Source organism: Danio rerio, chromosome 16, assembly GCF_049306965.1.
Source record: "Danio rerio strain Tuebingen ecotype United States chromosome 16, GRCz12tu, whole genome shotgun sequence".
Lineage (NCBI taxonomy): Eukaryota > Metazoa > Chordata > Actinopteri > Cypriniformes > Danionidae > Danio > Danio rerio.
In genome coordinates this window covers 8,892,986-8,908,394 of record NC_133191.1, presented here as the reverse complement: position 1 = coordinate 8,908,394, position 15,409 = coordinate 8,892,986, and the positions used below count along the sequence as shown (strand labels likewise).

At 35.9% G+C, this 15,409-nt stretch overlaps 1 protein-coding gene across 17 annotated transcripts in view; it reads left to right on the top strand.

Annotated features, from left to right (window-relative positions):
- Positions 1–15,409, top strand: part of cobl (cordon-bleu WH2 repeat protein) — a 138,518-nt gene that overhangs the window by 107,235 nt on the left and 15,874 nt on the right. For 16 of the 17 annotated variants that reach the window (XM_021466684.3, XM_073924924.1, XM_002664800.8 and 13 more), the window contains 1 exon segment: positions 9,025–9,307. In XM_021466684.3, coding sequence (XP_021322359.2) covers positions 9,025–9,307 — 283 coding nt within the window. 17 annotated transcript variants of the gene reach the window in all.

The window sequence follows — 15,409 nt, the reverse complement described above, 5'->3', positions numbered from 1 at the left end:
CCTTTGGGTTTAGGAAGGGGGAAGGTGGGTGAGTCGATCAGTAAGTCAGTCGATATAATCTCTGGTGGATTTATGCGAGAAAAGCAGGTTGAATGGCATTCGCGAGAGAATTTTGAGTTCTCACAAAGCGTACACATCGGCCTCTGGTGGATCCGCAAAAGCAAAAACTGAAAAAACACATAGCTCTTGGAACGTATTTCGCGATTTCCAGAAATGAATATAGTGGTATCATTTCAGAATGAGCCAGGATTGGCTTTGATTTACAGTACTGTTTTAAATGTTTAAAAAAAGAACACTTCAAATGTAATATAAGTAAACATATAGATCTTTGATTGTTGGAAAAAGTTTCACCTAAGTGCTTTTGGTAAACACTTACTAAGCATTGACTGTAGACTGATAAAAATCAACAGTTTTTCAGTGTAAAAGCTAAATGGACTGTACAGAGGGTGTGGGACACCATTTCTTGATTTCTTTGTGTTTCTTCAGAAGCCAACTATAGGAATAAGACTCGTGTCTACCTGTGAAACAGCCTTAGTAATGCAAAATCTAACGTAGTATGAATATAGAAATGTTATGAGACCAGAATTGTGATGGATCTATGTAATATACATCTTTTTTTCACAGGTTTTGACAGTCCTAATTCATCCTTTTGCGCATTTCTCAGCTATATACTTTAATCCACATTTGCTTAATGTGAAAAGCCCTTCTCTCTTTCTCTTGTCTTAAATCTTCACTCTCACTGGATTGAACACAGTGAGACATATTTAACAGCTACTTTTTATTTCTTTCCCAGGCTAATTCCTGCATATTGTAGACATTTTACCCTTTTAATCCAAACAGAAGAAATGGACAGTAATAAATTGGATATAATTTGATCTGTAAAATCCCCAAAACATTTTGGACAATTTTAAGGAGTCTATTAAAAAGAGTTTACAACAAATTAACTTATGTCTATTTCCATTTTGCATCTTTCTCTTTCAGAAAAGACAGATTTTAAGAGGTATTTAGAACGCCCCAGAGTGGCATAGGGTGTGTTTAACTGATTCATTTGACATTGTGAAATTTGCTCCATATATTTGTAATGAGGCAACAGACTGTGAAAAAAAACTGCTAAATATAAGTTTTTAATACATTTTTATGCGTTGTGTCATATCACTCAGCTCCTAATGTGTGTGTGCAACACATACAGTATGTACTCTATTGTTTAACATGTGGCCATTTAACTGCACTACACACCATACAGTTTTACTTTACATCCAGTCTATTAGTAAGCTCTTTAAACACTCTTTCCATCAATCTTTTGGATTAATGGTTGCTTTTTTGTCATTCATTATGCAAGTAAGTGATGTGCTCTTGCTGGTGGACCTTGCTGCTCTTTTATTGAACTCTGTAGTAAGGAAAGTGTCCTTTCCTTTCTGTTTTCTCAGAGAACATTTTAGCATTCACCCTGATTAAATGCAGGAACTGAATGCTTAAGCAAACAACATATTTCAGCATATTTTATTTATCTTCAAAACAATGAGGGGGAAATTAAGAAAGAGCATGCATATTTACAGAGAAAATTATGGTTTAGGTTCTGCATACTTTTCTAAAGAACTTTGAATATTGTAAAGCCAGTGCTGGAAAAAAAAAACCCTGGCTCAATGGCTTTCTTTTCAACCCAAAACTAACCCACAGTTTATTTATTCGATGAAGTGCTTGGTAATTAGCCCAGTATTCTAATTAGGTGGGTTACTTAAACGGATGGGAAAACATTCAGTGAGAGTTTTTGCTTAACTAAATGGCATTGATGTTAGAATAAAGAATAGAATATAGAAACAGAGGTTTTTTTCACGATTGTTTTTTTTTTTTCAAAAAATATGCATGCATGTGACAGAGGCCAGCTAGCAAAGTGCTATGCAGATAAACCTCTCCTCTGACGTCAAAATGTGCTCCAGACGCTAAAGGTCATGGTCTTTAACCTCCTTGTTAGAGCAGCCGACTCCCATGCAAAGAATCACCGGTTCGATCTTAGCTCCGACCAAGTTGGGTGCTGTAGGACCGCTGGGTTACACATGGGGGCTCGTCCGGGATGGGAGTGAGGTTTAGAGGGGTGAGTGTAACGCAAGCCAGCTATCAAAGTGCTATGCAGGTAAACCTCACTCTTCTGACCTCTAAAGGTGCTCTAGATGCTAGAGGCCATGGTCTTTAACCTCCTTGTTAGAGCAACTGACTCTCATACAAAGAATTGCTGAAAGTTGAAAGTCAAAATTATTAGCCCTCTTGTAAAAGTCGTTTTAAAGTATTTCCAAAGTGCTGTTTAACAGAGATAATATTATTTTAACACATTTTAAAAACCATTTTTAATAGCAATTTTATAATAAATACTGTCTTTTGCTTTTGCCTTGATTACATTAAATATTTTTCTAGTTGTTTTGCTAGATACTATTATTGAACTTAAAGTGCAATTTAAAGGCATAGTTATGTTAATTAGGTTAGGTTAATTAGGTTAACTAGACAACCTTGTTTTTAACCTGTTTTTTATGTTAAAACTCCATGAAACATTACTTGGGAAATATTTATATATATTTTCCAAGTAATGACTTTTTCCAGAAGAAAAGAATATTATCAGACATACTGTGAAAAATGTCTTGCTCTGTTAAACATCATTTGGGAAATATTTAAAAAAGAAAACAAAATTCAAAGGGGGGCTAATAATTCTGACTTCAACTGTATATAAAAAAGAGTAAATATCTCACTGGAGGACTAATAGTTCTGCCTTTAGCTATATATATAATTGATAATCAACAGTTTGCTGTGCATTAATGGATGTTAAATGCATGACGTGGAGACAAATAATCACCCAACGAACAAGCCTTTACGAAGTGCACTTAAAATCTGTTAACGCACAGCATACCATTAATTATCTCACTTATTCCATGGTCATTTGCTAAGTAATAGACAAGTTAAAATAAAATTAGTTTTTTATAGCTCAATATTTGGCTATATTCTCATTCTTGTCAGTTATGACATGTGCATTTGAGATCTAGTCCCTCATTGAATCAGCAGTGTCAGGCAGAAAGAGCGTTTGCAAGAGAGATCATGTGTGCATGTAAATGACATGGGCATAAGCTAGCAGCTGGTGTCTTTTTCGAAAATAAAATACTAATAAAGTAATAAATACACTTAAGTGCACAATCAAAAGAAAGTTGCCCACAAAAAAGTGATCTATAATGCAGTCTAGAATGAGCATTACCAAATCTGCAGCTGTCAATGGTTCACGGATAATTTGCAAGATGAAAATATGTTTGGTTACTCTGGTCAATAGCAGCTTCATCAAAAAGTATCAAATGTTGTCTGTTTATTGGCTTGTTGCATGAATATTGTCACTTTATAATGGCTAATGTGTGTTATTGTGATTTTATCACAGTCAGTTACTTTCCAACACTTTTAAAGGCTAGCTAAAATCTAAAATGCAGTAGTGTAAAGTAATTATTACAATATAATCAAGTAGAATTTGCTTTTCCTTCTCTTTTTCCCCCTCTGCAGTCTACTGCTGTGCACCCGTCTCCCTGCGCTCTGGACGCCGGTGAACTGACATTCATCCCTTCATCTTTTTCTCTTTCTTACCTTCTTCCACCTGATGGGTTTCTATTCATTTGCTTCTATCTTCTCCCACAATCATGTTGCTTGTTCTCTGTGCTTAGCTCCCTAAACCTTAAAGAAAGCCAAGCCTTAAACAATCTTTTTGTCTGTAAATATGCGCCTTTTGTATTGCAGCTACTTACATTAAAAAGTGGAATGATGGAATGGAAACGTACAGCATGATCAGAGTTCTGTGCGCATCAGTCCTGAAGCATTGCTGTTGATTGGACATGTGATATAAAAATTTACATTGTTTATTTTGCTAGCGCACATTGTTATTGTTATAAGGTGAACAATTAATCAGTGCAAGTCAATCCACTGAAAGAAAAGATTGTTTTGATCATCTTCAAAGTCTGAACATTTGCTCTGTTGACGTCAAATTAACGGTTTCAGCCACAATATTTTTTAACCACACCCCCTTTACCATTAGTTTGCAATGAGGGAATGATGTGCAAAAGGAAGCACCATCTCAGTGTTCCATTTCGGTTGGAAGTACATCAACAAACTGAAATAAAAAGTGTTAGCAACTACTAGTTCACTTGGACTTTAAGGAATTTAGTGACTGTTTGGAAAGTTTGAGGGATATTAAAACATGTGTTGTAATGGTCAAAAGCCAAGGATAGTTTTCAAACCTCATGCATGAGGTTATGCACTGTGCAAGAAAGTTTTGCTTTATGTCGGTTTGCTCCAGAAAGAAATATTGTGTTCGGTTGTGTTTAAAACAGTATTACCTGCTCATTTTTACCACCTTGTTTATCATTGTGCTAATGGTTAGATAAAACCCAAATTAATGAAAGGCAACGAGGAAATCATCCAGATTAACAATGTTTTGTTTACATGTGATCAGATTTGAATTAGTATGAATGAAGTGCTAAATGCTGTTTTGATTGATGGATTGCACTTTATGTTTGCCTTTAGGGACTGTGTGATTTTCTTTTATTAAAATATTTGAGATATACCTGCCTTTATATGTTTTTCAGATTTCAGGTAATTGCATTTAGAGGTTATTCCATTTTACACAGGATTAGTTGGGAGTTTTTTGACATTGCATGATGTGTTATGCATTTTTAGGAGGTGGACTTAGTTCAGCATTTATAATGGTCAACTACACATTGCCATGTATATTAAAATGATAGTTCACCCAAAACTAAAATGTTTAATATTTTTCAGTAAAAACAATATATATATTTACAGTACTCACCCAGCAAGTGGTCTCAAATTTTCACGTTTCTATTTGTAGTAGAAAATAAAAATAAATACAATGGATATTAGCAGCTATTAGTTTCCAACAATTTTAGAATATTTCCTTTGTGCTAAACAGAAAAAATAAACTTAAGTTTGTTACAAGTGATTGGATTTAAACACAAGTGCACCTGCGCCATATGCTTTAGACCGTGCCTTTTGATTGTTAAAAAGAGTTAGGGTTAGGGTAAATATAGCCATAAATATAGCTTAAACCTAATGCTCATTCTGAATATTGTAGATCTAAAAGGACTTTTTTTTAAATCTTGTCAGAGGGAGTCCTCAATCCAGGACGTTACATCCAATGACTACAGCTATTATTTTTATGACTTTAAAATGTTAAGACCAGCCTTAAAGATAAAAGCTTCTAGACTTGTAAGACTAGTTGAAGCAGTTTATGCAACTGGTCCAAGACAAGAACTGCAATCAAATGTGGATGCAATCATTGAAAGCATTGAAACTTTTAAATGTATTATTATTGGTGTAAAGTCTAAAGCAATGTCTAAATGGCTATCTGGCTATGGATTATCATTCTGATTATGATTTGTAAGGATTTTCTTGAACTCCGTTGTCAGTAGGAGTCCTCACTGCGGGACGTTACATACCTACAGTTATGTTATAAGCCATTACTTAGTGCTATTAATTTCTTAGGAATTTTTAATTAAAAATATCTTATGGCTCCTGTTGCAAGTAAGCACCTGATGCCAGATTGGTTTGGAAATACACCAAAGATCGACTACCGTGGGACACCGCTATGATTTGTCACCTGGGAAGATCTCCTTGTGCGGTTTGCCACAAAGTAAGGTTGTTTGTTTTATAGTGCACTTTGGTGTGTTGGTGAGATATTTGCATGGGTGTGTATGTAATCAAGATGTTAACAATATCAGACTTAGTGGTGTGGCTTGGATTTCAGTCTAATTTTGCAGACGTGACACTGTTTACTCATGACACATGATGACATGTGCCACTAATCGATAGTAAGTGTGTGCGCGCATGCACGTGAACTCTCTCTGTGGTTGCAGCTGGCGTATATATGAGCTCTGCTGGGAAAGGGTTGGGAAAGAGAGCTGAGTCACAGTGAATCCAGGAACAGAACAGGCCTCTCTTGAACTTGACTACCAAACCTGAACACATACACGCACATTCACTCCTAGAGTTCATCCAGAGGTTCCTCTGTTAAAACCCTTCCTTTTCTCGGTTTTCTCTGTTTGAATATCTTGAAAAGGGCACATGCATTTATTGTAGTATCAGATTATTGTGTGAGGGATTTTAGAGTTTAGAAAATGAGAGATAAATCAGTGAGCAGAAAGAGACAGATAGAGAGCAGTATGAAGAATGGGATGGTGTTGGGACACATATTTGCACAAGTGGTTTCTCCAGAACAAAGTGAGTTATGTTGGGTTTGTTATGTTTGGCTTTTATCCATGACCCACATTCCATTTGATTTTATTCACCATCTCATTTTTCATTTACAAGACATAGAGAAAATTCTGTTTAGGTTTAAAAGAGCAGCTAAATTATTTTAGCTTTGTGTTGTTAAGATATTAGGATATTCTAAATGATTCTGATTGGATTATTCATGCATCCAGAAAGTATTCATAGCTTCACCTTTTCCACATTTTTTTATTTTACAGCCCTATTTCAAAATGGATTAAATTCATTTATTTCCTCAAAATTCTACACACAATACCTCATAATGACAATGTAAAAAGAGTTTTTGAAATTGTTGTAAATTTATAAAAAATAAAAAACCTGAAAGATCGCATGTACATAATTATTCACAGCCTTGCTCAATACTTTGTTGATGCACGCTTTGGCTGCACTTACAGCCTCACGTCTTTTTGAGTATGATGTCACAAGCTTGGCACACCTGTCTTTGGGAATTTTTGTCCATTCCTCTTTGCAGTATCTCTTAAGCTCCATCAGGTTGGATGGGAAGCGACAATGTACAGCCATTTTCAGATCTCTCCAGAGATGTTTAATAGGATTGATTCAATTGTCATTATGGGGTATTGTGTGAAGAATTTTGATGAACTAGATGAATTTTATAAATTTTGGAATGAGGCTGTAACATAAATGTGGAAAAAGTGAGGCACTATGAAAACTTTCCGGATGCACTGTATGGCTTTTTTTCCTTATAATTTTTATTGTGAACCAGGAAAAAATAAACGTGAAAAACTTAAAGCACCGGCGAGGCAGTGGCACAGTAGTTAGTGCTGTCGCCTCACAGCAAGAAGGTCGCTGGGTTGCTGGGTCAGTTGGCGTTTCTGTGTGGAGTTTGCATGTTCTCCCTGCCTTCGCGTGGGTTTCCTCTGGGTGCTCCGGTTTCCCCCCACAGTCGTGGTACAGGTGAATTGGGTAGGCTAAAATTGTCCGCAGTGTATAAGTGTGTGTGTGAATCTGTGTGTGGATGTTTCCCAGAGATGGGTTGTGGCTGAGAGGGCATCTGCTGCGTAAAAAACTTGCTGGACAAGTTGGTGGTTCATTCCACTGTGGTTACCACGAATTAATAAAGGGACTAAGCCGAAAAGAAAATGAATGAATGAACTTAAAGCGCATTTCTCCTCAACAAGCATTGACATAGAATTCATGTCCAGTTTATGCTCTGAATTAAAACATTTTGGTTAAATTATCAATTATTTTTGGCACATATGTGACACTGGACCACAAGAAAACAGACTTATGTTGCATAGAGATATTTTGAAAATAGCCAAAAATACATTGTAAGGGTCAAAATAAGTGATTCTTTGAAGAAATCTATCAAATTTGATGTTAAAATACTTTTCCATGCAGATATATTGTACATTTTCTACTATAACTATATCAACATTTCTTATTAGCAATGTGCATTGCTAAGCACTTAATTGAGAAAACTTTAAAAGCTTACTTTACTTACTTTAAAAGTTTTCTAAGTATTTATTTTTTTTAAACCCTCAGATTTCAGATCTTCAAATAAACCAAAACAGTCCATCCTAACAAACCAAACATCAATGCAAAGTTCATTTATTCTGCGTTCAGATGACATTCACACTACCTGACAAAAAGTCTTGTCATCGATACCAGATGTAAGAGCAACAAATAATAATTTGACTTCTAGTTGATCATTTGGAAAAGTGGCAGAAGGTGGATTTTTCAGATGAATCATCTGTTGAACTGCATCCCAATCATCACAAATACAAAGATAAAGAAGACAAATCCAAAGAATCTTGATGAACTCTGGAAGTCCTGCAAGAACGCTTTCTTTGCCATTCCAGATGACTTCATTAAGTTATTTGAGGCATTGCAGAGATGTATGGATGTGTAACCAACAGGGATGCGGATCCACATGCAGGTTCATTGGCGAGGTCAGGCCAGCAATGGTCAACACAGGGGCAAACAGATGTATGCAAGCAATCCAGAATCGTAGTCAATAGGCAGGCAGACGGTCAGAGGCAGGCAGCAAACAGGATTAAACAAATAAAATGGCAAGGATCAAAAACATGGTAAAGCAAGACAAAGAAAACAAAGACTCAGGAACAACCGTGTGTTAGTGTGCTGTATTTATAGTGCAGTAATCAGTGCAAAAGCAGCTTCAGCTGTGAGTGTCTAATCAATGGTGACTTGGAGCAGGTGAATGTGTGTTGTATGACTGGGATCTGTAGTCCATTAACCATCAGATTTGTAGTTCATGTGAATGTGAGTGTTTACCAGCGATCTCTAGTTGTTAGATCGCTGGTGATCATGACAGGATGCAGTCTTTCAAGCTCATGTGAGTTATACTCAATATTAAGTATTTTTTTCTGCTGCACCATGACTTTATATTTTATACTGTACATTATTTCTGTTAAGTGACAAGACTTTTGTCTAAGCAAAGTCAGACCTTACTGTCCTCTAATAACTAAAAAACAATTCCTAACTATCCCATTGGCACCCCAATTAGATATTCTCCCCTGTCTTTACTTCCAAAATTGATCTCAGGTGGATAAATCAGTTTAATGTGAGCATGCCTGTAGAGGTTTGCAGTCTTGCATGTGTCTATTAAAAGAAAGTGCATGATAGTGCATATTATGTTTCTTTTGACTTGATGAAGCATGTTACATAATTGACCCATGAACAGTAGTGACCCATGAACTCTGCATTATTGCATCAGTGACAGTAACATTTATTTTCCTGTTTCAGCTTGGCTGCATTCAGCACACGAGTCTGTGTTAGAAAGGAGAGTACAACAGGAAGTGGAAACAGTGTCTGTGGCCAGCAGCGAGAGTTTTGCAGACCATGGATATGCCGCATCAGAGGACATGGCAGAGGAGTCCGGCCCGGTCTCTCCCTCTGAAAGAATGCAATCTGTGTCACCCATGGACATCATGTCTCTAAACAGTGACTCAACTCTGCCTGTGAAGCAGTCTAAAGAGTCTTCCAGCGATAGCGATGAGGGATGTGCAACTTGGGGCTCTAGACAGAGGTATGCACATGTACATGCTTATTCTAGCCAGCCAAAACAAAAGCTTCTGGCCACACTGCTCTGCATATTGGCATTTCTATATACTTATACAGTTGAAGTCAGAATTATTAGCCCCCCTGAATTATTAGACCCTCTGTTTATTTTTCCCCCCAATTTCTGTTTAACAGAGAGCAGATTTTCTCAACACAATTCTAAACTTAATAGTTTTAGTAACTCATTTCTAACAACTTATGTATTTTCTCTTTGCCATGATGACAGTAAATAATATTTGACTCGTTATTTTTCAAGACACTTCTATACAGCTTAATGTGACATTTAAAGGCTTAACCAGGGTAATTAGGTTAACTAGGCAGGATAGAGTAATTAGGCAATTTATTATAAAACGATGGTTTGTTCTGTTGACTATTGAAAAAAAAAAAACTTAAATGGGTTAATAATTTTGACCCTAAAATAGTTTATAATAAATTAAATAACTGTTTTTATTCTTGCCGAAATAAAACAAATGAGACTTTCTCCAGAAGAAAAAATGGTAACACTTTAAGCCTGATTTATACTTCTGCGTCAGGTGACCGGCGTAACCCACGGCGCATGCAACGCGCGTGGCTGTGAATTTATACTTCTGCGCATTGTCTCTGTCGGTCTGCATTAACACTTCCGAAAAGCTAGTTGGCAGTGAGGTGTAAATGTTCCTCTGTGTCGAGTTTCTTCGCTGCTTTTTTGCTTTTCCTGAACACTTCCGGGATGTACAAGTGACTCAAACACGCCCATTTTTAGGCAGGAACCGGCGGACGTGCAACAACTTTAACTATGAGGTAAATACAAAACAAACTTTCCATCCGGAAAGTACTTCCTTCACGGTACTCCACACTTGTAAACAATCGCTCGCGCCATTCGCGCGGCTCTCGGTCAGCGCTACCAAGCTGACCAATCACAGAGCTTACGCTACGCGCCATTGCGACGTGCAGTTACATTTTTTGAGAGGTGCACGTCAGTGACAGCCACGGCCACGGCGAAGGGCTATGCGCCAGCCCCGTAGCATATGCCGGCATTTGACGCAGAAGTATAAATCAGCCTTTAGAATAACTATCCGTTATAACTAGTTAATAGATCAATAATAAACTGTTAGTTAATAAGTTCTAAATGACTTGTTAAATAAAAGTTAATGGTTTGTTAAATATTTATAACTGTGCCTCATAGATAACTAACAGATAACTTACAATCTGTTAGTTTACAAGATGTAAATGACTTGTTAACTGTATTTTAATGATTTATTACTATACCTAATGAATTAGTAACAGATCATGAACAAGCTGTTAGTAAATTACTTACTAAAGACTTGATAAGTAACAGTTAATCAACACTTAACTAATATATTAACTCAAACTTTACAGATCAGTTTTTCATAGTTTGTTAACCATCTAATACCAGTGAAACTTTGTGGAACAGCAAATGGATGGAACAAGTTCAAGCTACAGAAATTTGATGGGATATTTAAAGTATACCATTTTTGTACCTTAACCTTGTTCCACTCATAAGCTTCTGTGTGCTTTATTTTACCAAAGAAACTCCACAGATGAAATGTTGAACATTGTGTTTTAGGGATAGAAACACAGAGTCATCACATGACAGAACATCAGTATACAACAGAAAACAAACTCATGAGGTTGTGGCACTTTTTGTGTTAAACATAAAAACTAAATAAATACTTTTTTTATTAGAAAAGTTCTACAAAGTTTCACTGGTGTTATTAGATGGTAAAAAAAACTATGAACAACTGATCTGTAAAGTTTGAGGTGTTAGTTATTGGCTTATGTGTGTTATTGGGACGTTATTCTAAAGTTGCAACTATTCCTCATTTACTAAGAGTTAATGAATGAAGAGTTGCTGCAACTTTAGAATAACATCCCAATAATGTATATTAATAATGTATATAAACTATTAACTGATACTTAACAAGTCTTTAGTAAGTAATTTACTAACAGCTTGTTCGTGATCTATTACTAATTTATTAGGTACAGTTACAAATCATTAAAATACAGTTATCAAGTCATTTACAACTTGTTTACTAACGGCTTGTAAGATATATATTGGCTATCTATAAGGTACAGTTATAAATAATTAACAAACTATTAGCTTTTATTTAACAAGTCATTTTTAACTCATTAACTAACAGTTTATTAATGGACTATTAACTAGTTATAATGGATAGTTATTCTAAAGTGTTAGCGAAAAAATATTATCAGACATACTGTGAAAATTTTCTTGATCTGTTAAACATCATTTGGGAAATATTTAAAAAAGGAAAAAAAATCAAAAGGGGGCTAATAATACTTACTTTAACTGTATGTGTGTGTGTGTGTCTATGTGTGTCTGTGTTTATATGTATATGGTTCCACTTCACCTAATTAATATTTAATAGGATCGGGTTTAGAGTTGTGTAGAGGTATGTATAGGAAGGGCTTTATTGTCCCAGTAAGGTGGCATCCATGTGACAAATATTCACATTTACACAGTGTGGTAATGCTGCATAATGTTTCATAATGTGTAGCCTTAATACTGAGGTGTAAATACCGTCTCATTAAGTGTGAATAGCATCTAACTTGGCTTACTGAAGGGAAAATAGTTCTGTTTTGACATGCAGTGTAAATAGATCTTATCACTATTTGCGCTTACTGCAAAACGCTGCCCTTTTCTGTACTGTAACTGATTAAAAAACGTTATTTCACATCTTGATCAAGATAAAATATCTAGATGACTGACTTGTAAGACTAGTCTAAGCAGTTTATGCAACTGGCCAGACACCAGAAAGCAAATTTGCAGTCAACAGCAGATGCATTTATTGAAAACACTTCTTGTGGGGTGTTTATAAATATCCTAAATCTATAAAACTATGGCTGAATAGATATTTGGCTATTTATGATTAATTGATATGAACTGGTTAACATGAACCATTAGCCTGTGTGATGTCTGCAAATAAAAAGATGAAAACGAGTGTGCTACAAAAGTGAACATTGAGATTTAACCCCATGTGCACTGTTTAAATTTACTACCATTTTGTTATGTTCAGGATGAAAACATCCACTAAATTAAGTGAAGTTTAATATTAAACTAATTTTGAGAGGAGCATGTGCTCATGATTGACCCACCTGGCCCACATTAGCTAATCATGATCCTCCAATCAAAGGATCTCAAGTCACTATATAAATCCTTATTTCCTTTCTACAACTATCTTCGTCTGGAAGAAACCCCTCTCCTCCTCTTCTTCCACCTTTATCCAGAATGGGTGGCACGGTGGCCTAGTGACTAGCACTGTTGCCTGACAGCAAGAATACCAATGGCGGCAGGTCGTCGCAGGTCGTCGCTGGGCCATCGGGTATTTCAAGAGGTCACACTTAGCTGATGATTGATTATGAAGCTTGTTTGGCATGCTGTCCCGGGAGAGAGCCCTGAGCTCATGAGATCTTCGAGTCCGGGGCTCCCTCCAGTTTGCAAGGCAAGAGGGGAGTTTGAGCTCAGGTAGATTTTGAGAACTCCCCTGCTGTAGTAGCTAATGAACAGATAGTGATTGCTCTTAAGAGATAACTACTTACTAGGGGCATGTCTATGGTGCCGATTTGGATTAGTCAACTAACATAAGTTGCATGTTTTTGGATGGTGGGAGAAAACCGGGGAACTCGGGGGAAACCCATGTGAGCACGGGGAGAACGTGTAAACGGATGGATTCTTCTCATTGAAGATGGCTGTTATATGGAACTTAGGATATTTATAGTGGCTTAGGAAACATCTGATTGGTGAATCATAAATTGGATAATGCAGGATCAGCCACAAGCAATCATAAGCATGTGATCAGCTCTGAATTAGTTGATAAATAAACTGCGCTTCTATGAGTTCATGTTCTCCCCGTGTCCGCTTGGGTTTCCCACGCGTTCCCTGGTTTCCTACCACCGTCCAATTATGCTCTATATAATAGACAAAATAAGCCTAAATCTTTTTTTCTAAATGTCTAACTCTCAGGAAGTTCACCTTAGCCTCAGCAGCGGGGGAGTTATGAGATCAACCTGAGCTCAATTTTCACTCGCCCTGCGAAAGGGAGGGAGCCCTGGGCCCGAGGATCTCAAATTATTAAATTCTCAAATAATGTCACTGATATGGTAAAAAAACACACAAAATGACGTATTTTCAATTTAAAAAAGTAATTGTGGACCTTTGTACCTTGATTCGATTTTGATTTATTTACTTTTGAACAGAAATATCATACATAAAAATTCTGTAACAAAAAATACATTTCAACATGGTCGAAAATGGAGCGGGATGAAGCACAAGCGTATTATTTTTTCCCACCCCATTACCACACACATTATTCGTCTATTAAGTCAACTTATTTCTTTGTTTACTTCTCTCTTCTTTTTACATGAGACATATGAGCTTTGCATGAGACATATTTCATTGTTTTTGGCAACATATTATATGTTTGATTTAATTTATACATTTACATTTTATAACATACACCCAAAAAATACATAGTGTTACAAACTGCTATTAATTGAAATTTCATCATGCCTTTCTTATTTTATTATTTTTCAATCACCTCTATTGGTCACATTCCCTTTAATAATTCATATTTATACAACTTTTTAAATTAATTATTATCCTGAAATTATTTGAGGATCTGTTTTAGACTGTTCCATAATTTCACAGTCTTCATCATTTGTTCACTGTTTTCATAATTTTGCAGTAAGGCGCAAGACATTTTTCCACAACATGTTGCTATTTTCAGACCAACTCAACCTTAATTTTCCCGTTTTCCGACACATGTTTAAATATCAAATCTATTTGCGTGTTAGTTGTGCGCCTCACTTACACATTGCTTAATACACACAGGATGTAGAGCAATGCGCAAATAATTTTACAAATTAAAAAGAATTGAAGGAAAATTTTGCATAAATATAAACACCACTGCCGTCACGCCTACTTCATCTCGGGGGGCTTTTTTTGGTTTATTCATGACAATTTGCTTTTGTATAATGTTATTATTATTAGCAGTATTATTTATTATATTCATATTTATATTTGTTTTATTAAAAACAAGCTTAGATTTGTCCACCTGTTTTGGACTATATGGGGCATAGGACGTGTATTTGGATAACTCCACACTTCGTTATTATTGTTCATTTATTCGTTTGCTGGAAATTAGAACTGAATTTATAAATAGTTTTGAAACAAATCTTTGCGCTTAACAAACAAAATTAATTATGTAGGTAGATGGATGTCTGTGGTACTCCATGTTTCCTTATCCACGAATAGGAGTAAGTAAAAGTAAAGGCCTTTTTCTTTATCCTCGTGCTGCAGATGCTCTGTTTAACTGTTTTCTTGCTTGTGAAGCATTCAGCTTTTCCACTTACAAAGTCCACCATGTAAACAGCAAATGCACCATGGCGCGATTCAACTGACTCTTAAAGGGAATGAGGGATGACAATCTGGTTTATTCTTTATACACTCCCAGAACTTATTAAGAGAATAATTTCATCCCTGTTAGTACATGCACCACGGCGCAGAGCATATTTTTTCGTCCTTAAAATAGCAAAAGTGGATTCGGATACGCTCTTAATGATTTTGCGCCCTGCGCTTTAGACTTTGCACCTAGATCGTTAAAATAGAACCCTATGTGTTGTGGTGTTTTTTTTTTACTCTGTCCTATGCTGCCTGTCTTGACCAGGACTAACTGGTAGAAGAGACATTGTATCTCAATAGGACATTCCTGGTAAAATAATAAAAATAATAAAAAATTCAGAAACTAGGCTTTTTTTTTTTTTTTGCACATCGAAAAGGTTAATGGTGCCAAATGATGATCAACAGTCCAAATTACCAATTTTACCTTTCCCAACAAGGAAAACCACCAGCAATTAAAAATACATGATTATATGGTGTCATGGTTTTGTAATCAAAAAATGTGGTTGTAATGGAAGTGAACGAGACAAAAACAGCCACCAACAGTAAATAAGGAAGAATTAAAAAAAAAAAAGATCTAAAACAGGGCATCAAAGGCAATGCTGTTATACATGTCCAAGATTTTGATAAAACATAAAAAAAATCCAGTCAACA